The sequence below is a fragment of the Talpa occidentalis genome, unplaced genomic scaffold, assembly GCF_014898055.3.
Source record: "Talpa occidentalis isolate TD23 unplaced genomic scaffold, MPIMG_talOcc4v2.1 talOcc4.16, whole genome shotgun sequence".
Taxonomy (NCBI): Eukaryota; Metazoa; Chordata; class Mammalia; order Eulipotyphla; family Talpidae; genus Talpa; species Talpa occidentalis.
This window is the reverse complement of record NW_023601653.1, coordinates 71,338,507-71,354,590: the sequence shown is the minus strand read 5'-3', so window position 1 is coordinate 71,354,590 and position 16,084 is coordinate 71,338,507. Positions and strand designations below refer to the sequence as shown.

The 16,084-nt window shown below is 43.0% G+C and overlaps 1 protein-coding gene across 5 annotated transcripts in view; it reads left to right on the top strand.

Moving 5' to 3' along the window:
* The window catches only part of DYRK4 (dual specificity tyrosine phosphorylation regulated kinase 4), a 39,234-nt gene that overhangs the window by 1,048 nt on the left and 22,102 nt on the right, over nt 1-16,084 (top strand). For 2 of the 5 annotated variants that reach the window (XM_037514516.2, XM_054696509.1), the window contains 2 exons: nt 2,937-3,030; nt 15,695-15,775. In XM_037514516.2, the coding sequence (XP_037370413.1) occupies nt 2,937-3,030; nt 15,695-15,775 (175 nt within the window). Of the gene's footprint in view, nt 1-2,936; nt 3,031-12,774; nt 12,850-15,694; nt 15,776-16,084 lie in introns of those variants that run through there. The other 3 variants (XM_054696510.1, XM_054696511.1, XM_054696512.1) reach the window with 2 other exon arrangements.

The following is a 16,084-nucleotide window of genomic DNA, read 5'->3' as shown; positions in this document are numbered from 1 at the left end:
TTTAGTGCTTATCAAAGGAGCGATGGCACACAGGAAGGGAGTCTCCCTGACTCCCTGCTCCCTTCTGCAGCTCCCCATGGTTGTCAGCAGCTTGACTAGAATACTTGCTTCTCAAGCTTTTGTCTGGCGCTGGGACCAGTGGTTTTAGCTGCCTCCAAACCCAACATGAATTGTCATGACAGTTAAAGAGAGTAGAAACACTGGTCCAGGCTATAGAAATAGAAATGCAGGAGCGATGTAAATAAATTTCTGACTACTGGACTTAGCACTGATTAGTGCATCCTCCAAACTCTAGAATGCTGTGCCACACAAAAGATCATTAAAAAAAAACAAAAAACAAAAAACCTAAACTAAGAGAGCGGCCACTGCAGCCCAGGCTCTCTCTGTCCTGCCTGGAGCTGTCTGGAATGAGGAGGGCTTTGCAGTAAAACCACAGAAAGTCTGGAGAGGAGAGGTCCTGGGAGTAAAAGGCTGCTGTCCCAGTATTCAGGGACTCGTGAGTGGAAGAGAGGATAGATGTTCTTTGTTGCTCTGCAGAGAAATAGCAAGTATCAATGGGAGAATGTTTTACTGAATATCATTTCTTCCAAGCAAGATGTGTTGAGCACCAACTACATGTAAATTAACAGCATGGTGCAAAATGGGTTGCCTAGATAAATAGCTCTGACTCAGATATATTCACGCAGAGAAGCAATTATTACTTTTAAGCATTTTTTCATATATATGTAACTATGCATTTTCATATATATTTCATGTATATGTGTATGTATAAAATCACCAAATTATCACCAAAACAATAACAGTCAAATATTCATCCATGGTAAATGGATCAAAAATTGTGATAACCTTACAAAGGAATACTTCCTGCCAGTGCTAAGGATTAACTACAGGATTGATATATTCCACAACATGGTTAAATCTCAAGTACATTATACTATTTGAAAGATGCCAGAGTTAAAAAGTTATATACCTGGGCCTCCCCGGTGGCGCAGCGGTTGAGCGCTGGGTTGCGAAGCTGCCTGCAGCCTCTGCAGCCGGTTCGATCCCCGGCTGCTCCCCGGCCACCGGAGGAGGGTCCCATATGGCGAGCAGACCTCTCCTGCCGCCCGCTGCTCCCCTCAGCAGTGTACTTCGGTCCTTCTGCCTGCTCTGCTCCCCGCTCTGGCTCTGGTGAATTCTCTCACCCTCCCGTGCTTCTGACTGTACCCAGTGCATGTATAAACCAAACAAACAAACAAATAAATAAATAAATAAATAAGACATGCCTCTAGAAAATTTAAAAAAAAAAAAAAAGTTATATACCTATGATTCAAATTTTATGACATTCTAGACAGGCAAATAAAAAAGGCAGAAATCATGTATATATATGTGTATATATATGTATATGTATACATATATATATATATATATATATATATATATATATATTAGAGACAGTGAGTTAAAATTTACATTCCTACTCTACTCTCCCAGAGGTACTTTTTAGTTTTATCTAGATCCTTTAATATGCCTCTATAAAGGCATACAAACCTCTTAATTTCTTCTTAAATAACTATGGAATCATATTACTCAATGTATTTTCAGCATACATAAAGCTCTACCTCATTTTAAAAATATTTAATTATTTATATTCTATAATCCATGTGTGCCATATTTTTTCATTTCTTGTATAGAGATAGTAAGTTCTGATTTTTCAACATTATACTGCAATAAATGTTGTGACATGTCTTCAATCTTCTGAATAATTTTGACATTATGATGCTGTCAACACTTACAGTGTGTTTGCAAGTCCCTGTCAATGAAATGATTCACAGAAAGAGTGAGGACATTTGCGTCCGTCCCTGTTCTGTCCCTGTTTTCTGTTTTCTTAGTTCCAATGCTTCTTACTAGGATTTGGAGCTGAAAAGGACTTCCAAAGGACACAAGGCAGTCTCAGCGGGGCTCTGCTAATGTGACAGGTGCATAACAATGACATGAAAGCCTCTGAGAAACGCAATTTGACATCCACATACGTCATCACTTTAACTACATTCCAAAAGCCTGAATTACTTTTTCATCCTGCAGCGAGTTAAATTATTCATAGAGCTAAACTCTAAATGACCAAATGTAAAAGGTGTATAAGGGCCCAATCAGATCCAGAAAAAGCATTTCTACCAATTGTCCCTCCTTTCTCTTTCTAGAGGCATTAAGATATTGAGGTGACCACTAATAGAATCCTTATTTTAGGGACCAAGGTGTTTGTGGCAAGAGAATGGTTTACTTTGCAGTTAGCCAAAAAAATGTCTTTTTTTTTTCTTGGTGACCTAATGTACTACCTACCTCATTGACTCATCCATTCTTGGCTTCTGTCTCTCTGCCCTGAGATCATTAGGACTAATGCCAAGATACCCTCTCTGCTGACCTCATCCAGCCACTAGAAGGGAAACAAAAAGCAGCAGAGACTCAGTCACTGCCTTTAGTCTACCATTTTTTCCCTCTAAATCTGCCCTTTATTCTTCCCATTCCGGGGCGGTGGGGACTATTATGTGTTCTTCTGATAACCAAAAGCATGATGAAAACTCTTGTAAACCAAAATGCCAGAAAATGGAGAAGCTGTTAGAGTATTCCCAGACCCCCAAAATAACCTACTAAGTAACACATAAAACCTACAGTCACATCAGCACATAGTAAAGCAAGGATTGATCAGCTACTTGAACAGCCTATATAAAATCCTTCTGGGGGGAGGGAGCTTAGCAGGGCTGCTCTCTCTGCTTGAGGTTTTGCAGTATTGCTGCAAAACCAACACTGTTTCTGCTGTAAAGGTGAAAGTCCTCTTCAGATTTCTTCCAGTTAGCAAAAACAGCTACTTAGTAGGAATTTTGTAGGGGCAAAGTGGCAGGATGAGAACGTTCCCAAAAGTTCCTACTGCCAATTTATTTTTTTACTCTCTCTTGCAGAACTAAAATGGATGCTAAAAAGCCAAGAAAATGCAGTTTGACATCCTTCCCAGTTTTGAAAGCAAGAAAGAAACAAAATTTCACCTCTGTAAAGGTAAGGATCCTTACATTTCATGTATAAGAGAGGCATCATCCCCAAGACTCGGGTACCCAGAATCTGGAGTGGCTATTGTGTTACATCCCCTCTGATAGCAGGATGAGGGGAAGGTGTGGGAGGATCCTGCTGTTGGCAGAGACAGCTCTGGATGGGCTTGGAGGGAAGTGGGCTAGAGACCAGAGTGAAGTTTCCCAGAATTTAGAACTGCAAGGTCATAATCTAATAGGAGACTTGTGTGTGAGAAGCCCACATCAACAGCTATTGACAGTTACTTTTATTCTGCTCTGTATACCTGAAACCATGCAAGAAGCATCCTGTAGTGGTTCTAAATGGTATCCAAGAACTTATCCAGAAAATACCTGTGGGCTTTTTTCTAACACAGACATGCCTCAAAAATTAGGGAAAAGTCATATAGCACCGAATGTACTGGTATGACAAGGTACTTTGTGATGATCATCTGTACAATCAGCTTCTAAAGCAGGTGTATATTTTTAATCTAATACCTTCAGTTTGACGGTCATAACTTGCTCAAAAGAGCATATTGTTTGGAATCTTCATTCTGAAAAAATTTTGCAACAAACTTCAACCCAGGGCATCCAGGTTTCACTTTTTAAACCTTGCCTGCATTACTGATGGGGGAGCCAGGCTTCAGCACCATATCCAAGACCTGGTAAAAATTCTCCACTGGGAGAGCAGACTGGTACAACCACTATGGAAAGCTGCGTGGAGATTCCTCAACCTGCTAAAGATGGAGCTTCCATATGATCCAGCAATTCCACTCCTAGGTATTTACCCAAAGGACACAAATATTAATTCAAAAGGGCACCTGCACCCCTATGTTTATAGCAGCACTATTTACAATAGCTAAGCTATGGAAACAACAAAAATGCCCAAAAATAGATGATTGAATCAAAAAGATGTGGTACATATACACAATGGAATATTACCCAGCAATCAAAAAAGATAACCTCATGCAATTTGCAGCAACATGGATGGAGCTGGAAGGGATCATGCCCAGTGAAACAAACCAGAAAGAAAAAGAAAAATACTGGATGGTCTCACTCATAGTAGGAATTTAGAAAACCTAAATAAGGGACGAGGAAAAAAACCTAATTATAATAAAGTAAAAATCAAAATCAACAAGCAACTATGAACCAGAGACACACTATGGGGGGAGGGGGTGGGGCGGGGAAGGAGGGAGTAGGATCAAAACAAGGGGGTGGGAATTGTATGGGGACTATAACCGAGATGAAAATGCATACATTGTACAAAAATGAAAAATGATGTAAAAAATGTATAAAATAAAAAAAAAGAAAGAAAAAAATTCTCCTCCAAATAGTTTATACGCCACCACCTTAGGTCACCTCCTCCAAGCGTTGTTCCTGATTTAACCCTTTTATCGGCTCCCTTGGGATTATAACTCACACAAAATGGGCCCTATGCAAAGATTATGGCTCTCAGTTCCTACCCTTGCTATCATCACATTCAACAAAAATAATCGTTTTGAAATTCATAAAAATGTATTAAAACCTGAAGCACTTCTTTTGCTAAAATGAAATTAACATGAAATTATTTAAATAGTAAATCTGCAGCAAAACATGGTGATACAATGAGATAACATCTGTCAGTTCAAATTTAAAAATATTGTGCAAACAGAATGTTCTCAGTTTTGATTTCACTTTAGAAAAATCATGAGTTTTGTAACTTACTTTTTTTAGCTTCTTGAATTAACATTTATATTTAGATGCCTCTTGCATGAAACTTACAGGCAAGTACTCTAACTATCTCCATTTTACAAATGGGAGAACTGACAGTCAAACACAGTTAACTATCTTATGGCCATAAGCCTAGTAAGTAGATAAAAGAGTTCAAACCATATTCTAAAATACTCTCATTTTATGCCTCTTTGCTGAGTTATGTCAACTGTCAAATGCTGTTCTATAAGGTTCCTTTGCATATTTAAAGCTATAGAAAGCAAATTCTGGGGCCTCCCCAGTGGCGCAGCGGTTGAGCGCTGGCTTGCAAAGCTGCCCGCAGCCTCTGCAGCGTGGGTTCGATACTCGGCTACCGGGCGAGGGTCCCACACGGCGTGCAGACCTCTCCTGCCGCCCGCTGCTCCCCTCAGCAGTGTACTTCGGTCCTTCTGCCTGTTCTGCTCCCCGCTCTGGCTCTGGTGAATTCTCTCACCCTCCCGCGCCTCTGACTGTACCCAGTGCTTGTATAAAATAAAATAAATAAATCTTTAAAAAAAAGAAAGAAAGCAAATTCTGTTGTAGTTATTGTGACAAGAATTGTCAAAAATAAAATTAAAAATAACATTCAAGATAAGCTCATTTATGTTTATTTTTCAACTTTTGGCAAATTGACAATATCATTTAACAATGCTTTTTAAACTTATAATTATTGGGCCTCCCTGGATTGCAATTGTATGGGGAATATAAAAATAAAATTTATTAATTAAAATAAATAAATAAATAAATTTAAAAAAAAAAAAAAAGACGCAATCTCTGAGGCTATCTGCAGCCACTGAAGCGTGAGTTCGATCCCCAGCCAGGGAGCTACCCGCATGGCACAGCAGACCTCTCCTGACTTGCCCGCTGCTCCCCTCAGCAGTGTATTTCAGTCAATCTGCCTGTTCTGCTCCCCACTCTGTCTCTGATGAATCCTCTCACCCCTCATACCTCTGGCCTGTACCCCAGATCTTGTATTCATAAATAAATAAATCTTTAAAAAAATTTATAACTATTGTCTTTACATTAGTAATTATTCTATGGACCCTAAGTAGATGTCTTTTTATCATCTGTTCATTTTCTGCAATAGAACCCTTGACTTGGAGTGAGTCCAAATGAAGGTGGCTGTATTGGCAAATACACCCCAGAATTCAGAGACTTGGAATGAGAAAATGAATATAAAACACCTAATCAATCATTTCTTTAAAAATGGGATGAATTTTATAGTGTGTTTATACCTTGATAATGTGAAAGAATTTTATACTGATTACATGTTAAAATAGTATTTTATTTTGTATGAAATAAAATATGATTGGTGTTTACATCACCATTTCCTCTTAGAAAATTTTAAATTATAGGGCTCATATTTTATTTATTTTTTTAATAAATTTTTCTCCCCCTTTTTTATTTTGAGAGTGTGTGTATTACTTCTGCATTTTACTGCTATCGCACGGTGCTGCTTTCTAATGGAAACCCTGTATCAGCGCAGATATTTGGTCAGGTTCAGTGCTGAGTCCCCAGATCCTGGGATAGTGGCTGGCACAGGGGAGCCTCGCATGTCCTCATGGGGTAGCCACCACTAGTGTCTATTCATTGTTCTCTCGATAAGTATATATTGAGTGTCTGAGCATCTCAAGCATCATCCTAAGTGCCAGGGGTTCAGTGGAACACAAGCTGACAAAAACAAAAGCCAAAACCAGCTTGTCATGCAGTTTACAGTGGGGATTCTTTGTGGAAAGACCACATGGTGTCAGGGTGTGTGATGACCAGCCCTCGCTTTCTTCAGTGGTCAAAAGCTGGAATTGAACTAGTCCAGTGGTTCTCAAATTTGGTTGTATTTTTACAATACTTGGGGATGGTTTTCAAGACCAAGAAATCAGAATTTCTAGGATCACTTATTTTTTAAGTTCTTTTCTATTAGGACACAGATGTCCATTTAATTGCCAACTAAGACTCCCTGCTTAGATGATTTAGTCTGTATGTTTTTACTGATAGTGAAATTGAAAGTTAATCCTACATCCCCTCCATGTGGTGGAATGAAATGAAATCAGACAATAGGAGCTTGCTGGCTGGCAGATATTGGAAGACCAATAAACAGTGGCTGCTCTTTCCATGTCCCCTTTAGTAGAAAGGGGTTTTCTGTAGGAGACAGGCTTATTATAGAGCCTGACACAGTAGAAGAAGGTATCCTAGTTCGTGTATCTCATTAGATCTCCACAGGAAAAAAAACAATCTGAGCATCTGTCTGGCAAAGGAATCGAATTCACAGTCAATTATAATTGAAGAGAGAACAGTCAGCAGAGATTCCATTGGTGTAGGTTTTCACTGTGGTACTCTGTAAGTTATGATAATGAATTCACTTTTGAAATGCAAGTGCAAGGTATAGATGAGAACTTATAATGATAACAGAACTGAAACATTTAAAATATGATTGTAAGCATTCAACGTATAATTGGTGGAAATTAGGTATATAATAGAATATTTTATCTACATTTGGGTGGACTCGAAGTCCTGAGAAAGAGCGCTAACATACCTTTGCTAACATACCTAATAGTAGGATCATCTCCTAGGATCCTACTATTCCCAGGCAGATCCACTTAGTAAGTATCAGTTCCTTTGTTCTGAGTTCCCACTGGCCCTCTCAATTTAGAGAGACAGGAAAACTAAGACTTGAGATTCCCTGCAGTGGCTGGGACAGGATGGGATGAGACAGGATAACTCTGGGTACCAGAATTAATGTGAGGGAGATTACTTCTGTTGAAAGCTTCCCCAAGCCACAAAAAACAGAGCCTAATGGCTGCCCTGGTGGCGCAAGGGGTTAAAACACAGCCTGCGAAGCTGTCCGCAGCCTCTGCAGCACAAGTTTGATCCCTGGCTGGCCAGGGAGAAATCTACATGGCGCAGTAGACCTCTCCTGACTGGCCCGCTGCTTCCCTCAGCAGTGTACTTTTGTCTGTCTATCTGCCTGTTCTGTTCCCAGCTCTGCCTCTGGTGAAACCTCTTACCCCACCTCCCACACACACACACCTCTGGCCTGTACCCCAGCTCTGGTATGCATAAATAAATGAATCTTTAAAAAACAAAACAAAACAAAACAAAAAAAAGACAGAGCTTATTCTCTTGATGCTGGAGGCAGAGACAAGATTGTAGAAATAAAACTCCGCCCAGTATGTGATTATAGCCTTTTACATTTGCTCCTTTCAACAATATTGAGATTGTCATCACTCCTTTTTTAAAAAGGAGGAAACTAAGGCCCAATGACATTAAACCAATCACGGAAACTCGTTCAAGTTAATAAAACTTAAAATCAGGATTCAGACTTTATTCTGTAGAAATTAATGCTTTACCAAAAAAAAAAAAACAAGAAAGAAATTAATGCTTTACCTTTTTTGATTATTAAGTGCTGAGTATACATATAAATAGGTAAGTATAAATGAAAAGTCAAAAGAATAACAATATAATGCATACCCTGTGTGTGTCCAACGTGGCTTAAGGAATTCGGGTGTGTTCTTCCCCCATCATGTCTCACTCCCTCATAACCCCACTGAGCAAGCCCCTCTCTTGAACTTGACATTTATTATTCCATTGTTTTTCTTTATATGTTTCTAGACCTCCTACCTTATGTACTGATTAGCTTTGCATGCTTTTGTTTTTTATAGACGTGGCATCAACTGTTTAATTTTCCTTTTTTTTTTTTAAAGATGTATTTATGCATACAAGAATGGAGCATGGGTCAGAGGTGCGGGCAGAGACAGATTGGGGAACAGAACAGGCAAACTGACTGAAATACACTGCTGAGGAGAGCAACGGGCGAGTCAGGAGAGGTCTGCTGCACCATGGCCTGCCGGGGATCGAAGTTGTGCTGCAGAGGCTGCGGGTAGCTTCATAGGTTGTGTCTTAACCCCTTGAGCCACCAGGGAGACCCAACTATTTAATTTTCTTTTGCAACTCTCTTTTTATGCTCAGCACTTAGCGAGTGTACCCTGGTGCTCTGCTGCTTGGCTTACCCTTGGGCTGGTTAGGACTCCGTACTGGTTGACCAGTGTCTGTGTCCTCTGTTCTTAGGAACCTACTTATTCATCATTTTCACTGCTGTATCCCATTGTATGGACATGTTACACCTCTTGTCAGTTTTACAGCTGATAAAGATATTTTTCTTGTGTTTTGTTTTTGTAAATGGTTCTGCTATGAACGTGGCTGTGCATGTGTCTTAGTGTGTGTAGGCAAGAGATTTTAGAGTGTATACTTAGGAGGGGTATAGTAAGGCCCGTGAATGTTGGACTTTGCCCAATAATTCCCACCAGTCTATAAGATTTAGCCATCATTGTACCTTGCCACCAACAGTCCCTTAGAATCTAGTTATTCCACATCCTTTTTATCACTTATTATTGTATGACTTTTTCTTTTGTCAGTTTGGGACCTGGGTAACAATATTTTATCGTATTTTGATTTTCATTGTGATTATTATTAATGGATTGAACCTCTTTTATGTGTTTGTTGATCTTTAGTGAAATGCCTGGTCATCTCTTTGCGTAAATATTTTTCTGTTGTATTATTTTTTCTTATTGATTTGTAGAATATTTTATACATGTATGCATATATAATATACATGTTCTACAAGATGTAAACTATGCATGAAGAGTAGATACATATATTTATCTATAAATAAATATAAACTATTGAAGGGATGTGCTAATCCTTTGCCAGTTGTATGTGCTATAAATACCTTCTGCTGGTTGTTGACTTGCTTATTTTTTATGGACTTTACTTTTTAGAGTTTCAGGTTCACAGAAAAATTGAGCAGAGTTCCCGTGTGCCCCATTCACCCTGTGAAGTTGCTGTGTTATTAACCTGCCTCATGCCCCCACACTGGGCAGAATCTCCTCCCTTCACCTTCATTTTGCCCAGGACCCCAGAGAGGACATGACGTCAATGCAATGATGTGCTCTCTTGGTCCTCCCAAGTGCTGGGCTCGTTCACTCAGCTAATGGGTCTCCAGAGCCCAGCGTGGCTGTGGATGTCGTCAGAGGGATGCTCGCCTCTGTCCAGGCTCCCTGGCTCCTCATGTACAGCAGGGGGGCTTAAGGGTAGCATCTTGGCTAGAAGGGGCAGTGGGAGAGGTGCTGTGATTTGCTGAAAGGCTGTAGCACATAGTAGCTTAATGCCTTCGCTGGGGATGCAAGGACCCAGGCACCTCCCTCTTCCCCAGCTCTCTGCTGCTCTGCGGGGGCCTAATTGTGGAAGGTGTTGTGTTCTGTAGAGAATACCCAAAGATTTCTTTCGTCACACCCTCACCCTGCATTAATGCATTTGTTTTGAGCTCCCAGTTGTTCTGGCCTCTGGGAAGAGATTATGGAGCCTATAAAAAGGAAGCTGTGATTTGATATCCCAGAACTTGAACTACAATCTTGACTAGGCATTTGGGATTTTTTTTTTCCTTTTTAAACTGGGAGGAGAAAGAGGCCAGGAGGAGTCAGCTGAGGAAACAGAAAAAGAGCCGGTGAGGTAGGATTTGGGCTGGGAACCTTGGTGGCAGCATGCCTTTCTGAGAAGAGTGAGAGCATGAGCTAGGAGCAGGGGACCAGGACGGCCCTGATGCCTACTGGGTATCCCTTGCTTTCTCCCCTGAACTTCAGAGATGAAGACTTCCAGGTAATGGGGAGGCAGTGCTGTTGGGGCTCTGGCATAGGGGTCAGGCCGTGTGTCTTTTCGCTCTGAGTTAGGGGCTGGGAATACACCCCCATGCCACCTGTGGATAAAGCCAGAGCTCTCTACACAAGGGGAAGCAGCATGTGTATGGTGGGGTGGGGGCCTGGCATGATGGAATGCAAGGAGGGGGCCCTGAAATTTCCTTCAGCCCCTGAAAGTCTTCTCTAAGTGGAGGTGCACTGTTGGGGAGAGCACCTCCAGGCACACACTCTGGAAATGCAATTCACTTTGAGGGGTGAGTATGGGCAGCATGGATTAGGCAATCTGGAGGCTTTCCAGGCAAAAGGTAGTGCCAAGGAATAGGAGAGCCCTGGCTCCTGGTGGGTTGGCAGTCTCTCAAAGAGGGATGTGGCCAGGATAGGTGGCCTCAATCGGAAGGGGAAGCTGAAGTCCGAGCTCAACCTTCTCCCTGGCCACTTTGTCAGCTCAGGTCCTGATGATAAGCAGAAGCTCCATGTGCCTTGGTCTCTCCCTCTCTCCTTCCCTTCCCTCCCACCTCCTTTTGTACCCTTAGCAATCACTGTAGTGCCTCCTGTGTGTGAGATATGGTATTAGGTTTCGGGATCCTGAGATTAGCCTGAGCTCTTTGCTTAAAGCCTTAGAGCAGAAGGCAGATGTGAGCCAATCTTGTGCCCCAAGCTTTGTAGGTGCTGTAATGGTGTGTGTGTGTGTGTGTGTGTGTGTGTGTGTGTGTGTGTGTGTGAGAGAGAGAGAGAGAGAGAGAGAGAGAGAGAGAGAGGAGGAGGAGGAGAAGGTTTCTCTGGCAAACACCAGAGAGAATGGTCACAGAGTCTTTCTAGAGAAGGTGGTGGGGCTCGAATGAGAGAGAATTTGCTGGCGAGTGACCCGGGCTTGCAGAAGAGGGCATGATGGGGAAGGAAGGAGTGGTTCCAAGCCAGACAGAGCAGGAACAAAAGTGCAGTGATGTGCAGCAGTGTGCAGCAGCGTGGTGTTTGAGAGTCCCATGTCATTCATAATTGGTGAAGAGAAAAGAGCAGGGGCAGGGCCACAACAAGGGATGGGGCTGGGAGGGTGTGTGTGCCAGATCTTCCATGCTCAGAAGTCAGCAAAGAGGTTGAAGCAAGGAAGCAACATGATCAAATGTCCTTGTTGAGTTTCTGAGGTCACTTAAGTCATAGTAGATGGACTGGGCAGGGAAACTGCTTAGGAGACCATTGCCATTGGGTCCTGCTGGGCAGTCCTGAAAAGAATGGCTTTATTCTCACAGTTCTGCAGCTCACAGTAGGTAAGAAAGCATAATGGACGACTAGCAGATTTGTAAAAAGATGTCGCAACCTCTCACCACCCCAAGTAAGAGGGTTGTGCTTGCTGCACTCAGTTTGTGTGGATTACTCTAGACTTGCACTGAAGATAATTCCCATGAAACCACACAGAAGCAGCCTGCAGATCTCGTGCCACCCCTGCCAAGGAGAAGGATACCTAATGAAGACCCCACCCCCACCCTGAGACTCTGGACACATCCAAGATTGATTCTGCAGGTGGTCCCAGCTCAGTCCAGGCTTGTGATGATGATGGCATGCCCCTCGGAGGCCTGAGTGGAAACTACACAGGCATGCTGCTCTTGAGGCTGGTATCTCAGAGAAAGCCCGCTGTTTGCAGCCATAGAATTTTGGAGGGAGATAAGAATTCATTAAAAAAATGAGGATGGATACATAAACATCAATGGCATAAGGACACCGGGTTCAGAGGTGGGGAGATTAATCCCAAAGAAGGGGATTGCACTAGATTGTGGCTCTTCAATCAGCTGCATAGAACTCTCTCAGGGGCTTTTCTAAAAAACAAGGTTGTATGGGTTCTGCTGCTTGGGAGATTGGTGTCAGAACTGAGATCTGACATTTAAAAGCTCTTCAGTCAAAATTGGAAACACTGGTGCATCAGTGTGCTCAGTAAATACACTAAGAATAAATGTATCGCTGGGCTGATGCACCCCTACTCCATGATTCCAAGTATCCTCCAGGCTAAGAGATGCAGGAAAGAGGTGTTTCTGGAAGAATCCTTAAGGTTGCATCTCAGGAACCTATAACTGGTTATAGCTGACCTTTGAACAACTTGTTAGGGGCAGTGGAAAATCTGCATAAGAATAGTAGGTTCCACATTCTTGAATTTAGCCAAAGGATATCTGAGGATATCCGATAAGGGGTGCTTGAATGCAGAATGGGGAGGATAGGAAAAAAAATTGTCCATGTAAATGACCCCCTGCAGTTCCAACCTACTTGTCCAAAGGTCAACTGTAGTTTGGCAAATTTCCAGCTATTTTGCATGACTCCTGGGGAGAGCTTGGGGGCGGAGCAGCAGGAATTCCGCTTCCCACCCTTCCACAGCATCAGCTTCTAAGTTCAACTTCCATTTCAGAAAGGTGAGTTGGCTTTTGCAAAGTTCTAAGATCTGAATTACCTTTTTTTTTTTTCGGTTGAGAAAACGAAAGTAGTGCAGAAACATGGAGGAGAGACTTGCCTAGGGAAAGCCTGCCAGCTCAGAAGGCAGAAGCACCAGAGAGGCAGCGGAGGGGCCCAGGGGCAGGACTGCGATTCAGGCCACCATCAGCCTCCTTGTGCATGCCTGGGGGCATGTGGGTGCAGAGCCTGGACTGAGACTCCCAGGGAAGCACCCAGTTATGGCCAGCAAGCTTAGCAGGAGACCCAAGGGGAATCCCCAGATTTGTATGTGGTCCCAGAGGTGAGAGACTCTTAACCTGACCCTTTAGTGAATAGTTTTGGGGTTCAGGTAGTGGGGTCTGTTGTGTGGAGTTCTTGAGTCCCTCTGAGAAAGAATTCAGCATTTGTTCCTTCTCATCAGCACATGGCAAGTTTATTAAGCAAAGGGAAAAAGAGAAATAGTCCGGGACGTCTGCATAGACACAGGTGGGCAGGGAGCTGCATTTTGCCAGAGCAAGGGGCGTTCTTTTACAGGGTTCTTTGATGGAATTATTGTGGAAATTATCACCTTGGTGTCAGGTTGGGTGGGTCTTCTGTGATTTATAATCCTCTCTGATTTATAAACCTCTGGCTGATAATCTTTTCTGACCCTGTCTCAGATTCCTGGAAACGTCCATAACCAGGATTTAGCTTAAGATTCATTAATCACCCCATCTCCACCTTCGGTCTTTGTCCTTGTGAGACCTTCATCTTGCGTTTTTCTGCTGTCAGCTTCCATCAAAGGGCTCTCCCTTCCACCCATCTGCACCAAGCTAAGACCCTGCGCTGAAGCTCTAGTCCAGGTCCCTGGAAGGCCCTTCTACAGGCTGATTCCGTGTCTTTCAGGGAAAGCATGCTCCCCACTATGACGCCTCCATTCCTTTACGTCCCCACTCGCACATTGCACTGAACTAATTAGGGTTCTGTGTTGTAATATGTTTTGTTTTAGATAATAGTAATTTAAATTTTCTGTCTATGGTCATATAAAAAGTTTGGATGCTGAGAAGGTGCCCAGAGCTGGGAGAACAGGGTCCTGGAAAGACCCTGGTGGCTCCTTGTAGCTCCCAACCCCTCCAGCGGCTCTCTGCAGCCACTCCCCAGGGGCCTGACTGTGGACAGCCTCAGCATCGCCACTTCTGCGGTCGGTGCTGTGATGACTCACCTCTTACACAAGGAAAGGTTAATAACTTGCCCCCTGTCAAGTGACTGGATGTAGTGGAGCTGAGACTCAACACCCAAGAGTCTGACTTCCAGGTCCTTACCTTTAAGCATTATTTTATGCACATTGCTGCTGGTGGGGTCTTCCTGAAATACTGCATATGTAATTCCCAACATTGCTGTCAGTGGTTCACTATAATTCATAATGTAAAGCATCTCAGCTTAGCATTCAGTGCCTTCCACCATCCATAGTGTACCTGGAGGATGCCCAGATACTATCGTTTCAGCCAATGAGCATGCTCTCCATGCTCCCATCCAATTAGAACCCACCCTCTCCTACTTTAAGCCCCTAGCTTCCTCATTCCCATGGGTGTTTTGCTTTCTCTGTGATGTCTTCCTTTTTGATACTCACTGTTCATGTCCCCTGTTTAGTATCTAGCCTGGATTGTGTTTGGTTAATGAACTTTTTTTTTAAAAGATTTTATTTATTTATGATATAAGAATTGGGGTACAGGCCAGAGGTGCAGGGATTCACCAGAGACAGAATGGGGAACAGAACAGGCAGACTGACCAAAATACACTGCTGAGGGGAGCAGGGGGTAAGACAGGAGAGGTCTGCTGCACCATGGGGGTCAGCTCCCCGGCCGCGATCGAATGTGCTGCAGCGGTTGCTGATAGCAGCCCCTTGTGCCACCAGGGAGACCTTATTTATAGTTTTTCAAGTGAGTATTAAATAAAGGGAATTACCATGGAATAACTGTCACCTGGGTACACAGTTATGTCACTTAGCCCACAGTGGGTTTACCCCTTTTGGAACACACTGTCCTGGTGTCTTGTCTTCCCTTCTTACCCTTTCCTGATATGAAGTCTCCTCTGGCCAGGTTACTGGAGTTCAGGCTGGGCTCCTGTCTCCTAATGGGTTCCCGAGGCACTTTCAGAGCCACTTAGATGGTAAAGGAATTCCCTAGAAAGACTATAGGCATTTTCTTTTCTTTTTTTTTTTAAGATTTTATTTTTTTAAATTTATTTATACAAGAACCAGGGTACAGGCCAGATGCACGGGAAGATGAGAGGATTCACCAGAGACAGAGCAGGGAACAGAACAGGCAGACTGATGAAATACATTGCTGAGGGGAGCAGCGGGCGAGACAAGGAGGGGTCTGCCTCGCCATGTGGGACCCTCTCCGGCCGGCCGGGATAGAACCAGCACTGCAGAGGCTGTGGACAGCTTAACAGCACGGCGCTCAACTGCCTGCGCCACCAGGGGAGGCCCTACGGGCATTTTCTTTAAGAAGAGAAATTCAATTTTTATCTCTTCCCATGTCCAGGGCTTCCAGTTAAGATTTTGTTTGGGGAAAGGGTTAAATGGGTTTTCTCCAAAAGTGTGAAAACCATAGGACAAGTACCCTGGATAGACACTGCTTGGAAGATCATTTGTTTGTGTAACCGTTCATTCATGCATGTGTGCATTTAGTACTTCTTTGAGCTGCTCTTAGTTCTTCTAGCTTTGGGGTCAGAGAAACTGGCTTCTAGTATATCTTATTTATTGTAATGAAGGAAAATAAATATCTGAGCAGCATGAGCTGAAACCATGCCAAGCACTATTCCAATTCTCTTCCATCAACCCAGGTTGAGAGTAAGCCTTTGGTTCAAGCCCAGAAGCTACCTACCAAGATCAAGACTCTCAAAATGACCCAATTTTTTCATAAGGTAGGAAGTGATGCCAGTGTCTTTTCTCTAGCAGAGGCTGAGGGTAGGTGGGTGGCCAAGGGAAGCTTGGCATAGGCATTTTGGGTCAACTCATCATAAAATGATGAGCTCCATCCATGTCATCATCCTTCCTCTCCATGCAATTTCAAGGACTACTATTCTTTGAGAGTCAGTCTGCTTCTCTCCTAATCAGTCATCAATCAATCAGTGCAGGGGTGCAAGGACCCCAGTGAGTAGGTCAAGTCAGTCATGGAGAGGAAAATGAAACAAGAGCTTATGTGGCATCAAGGAAGAGTTGCACATGTACCA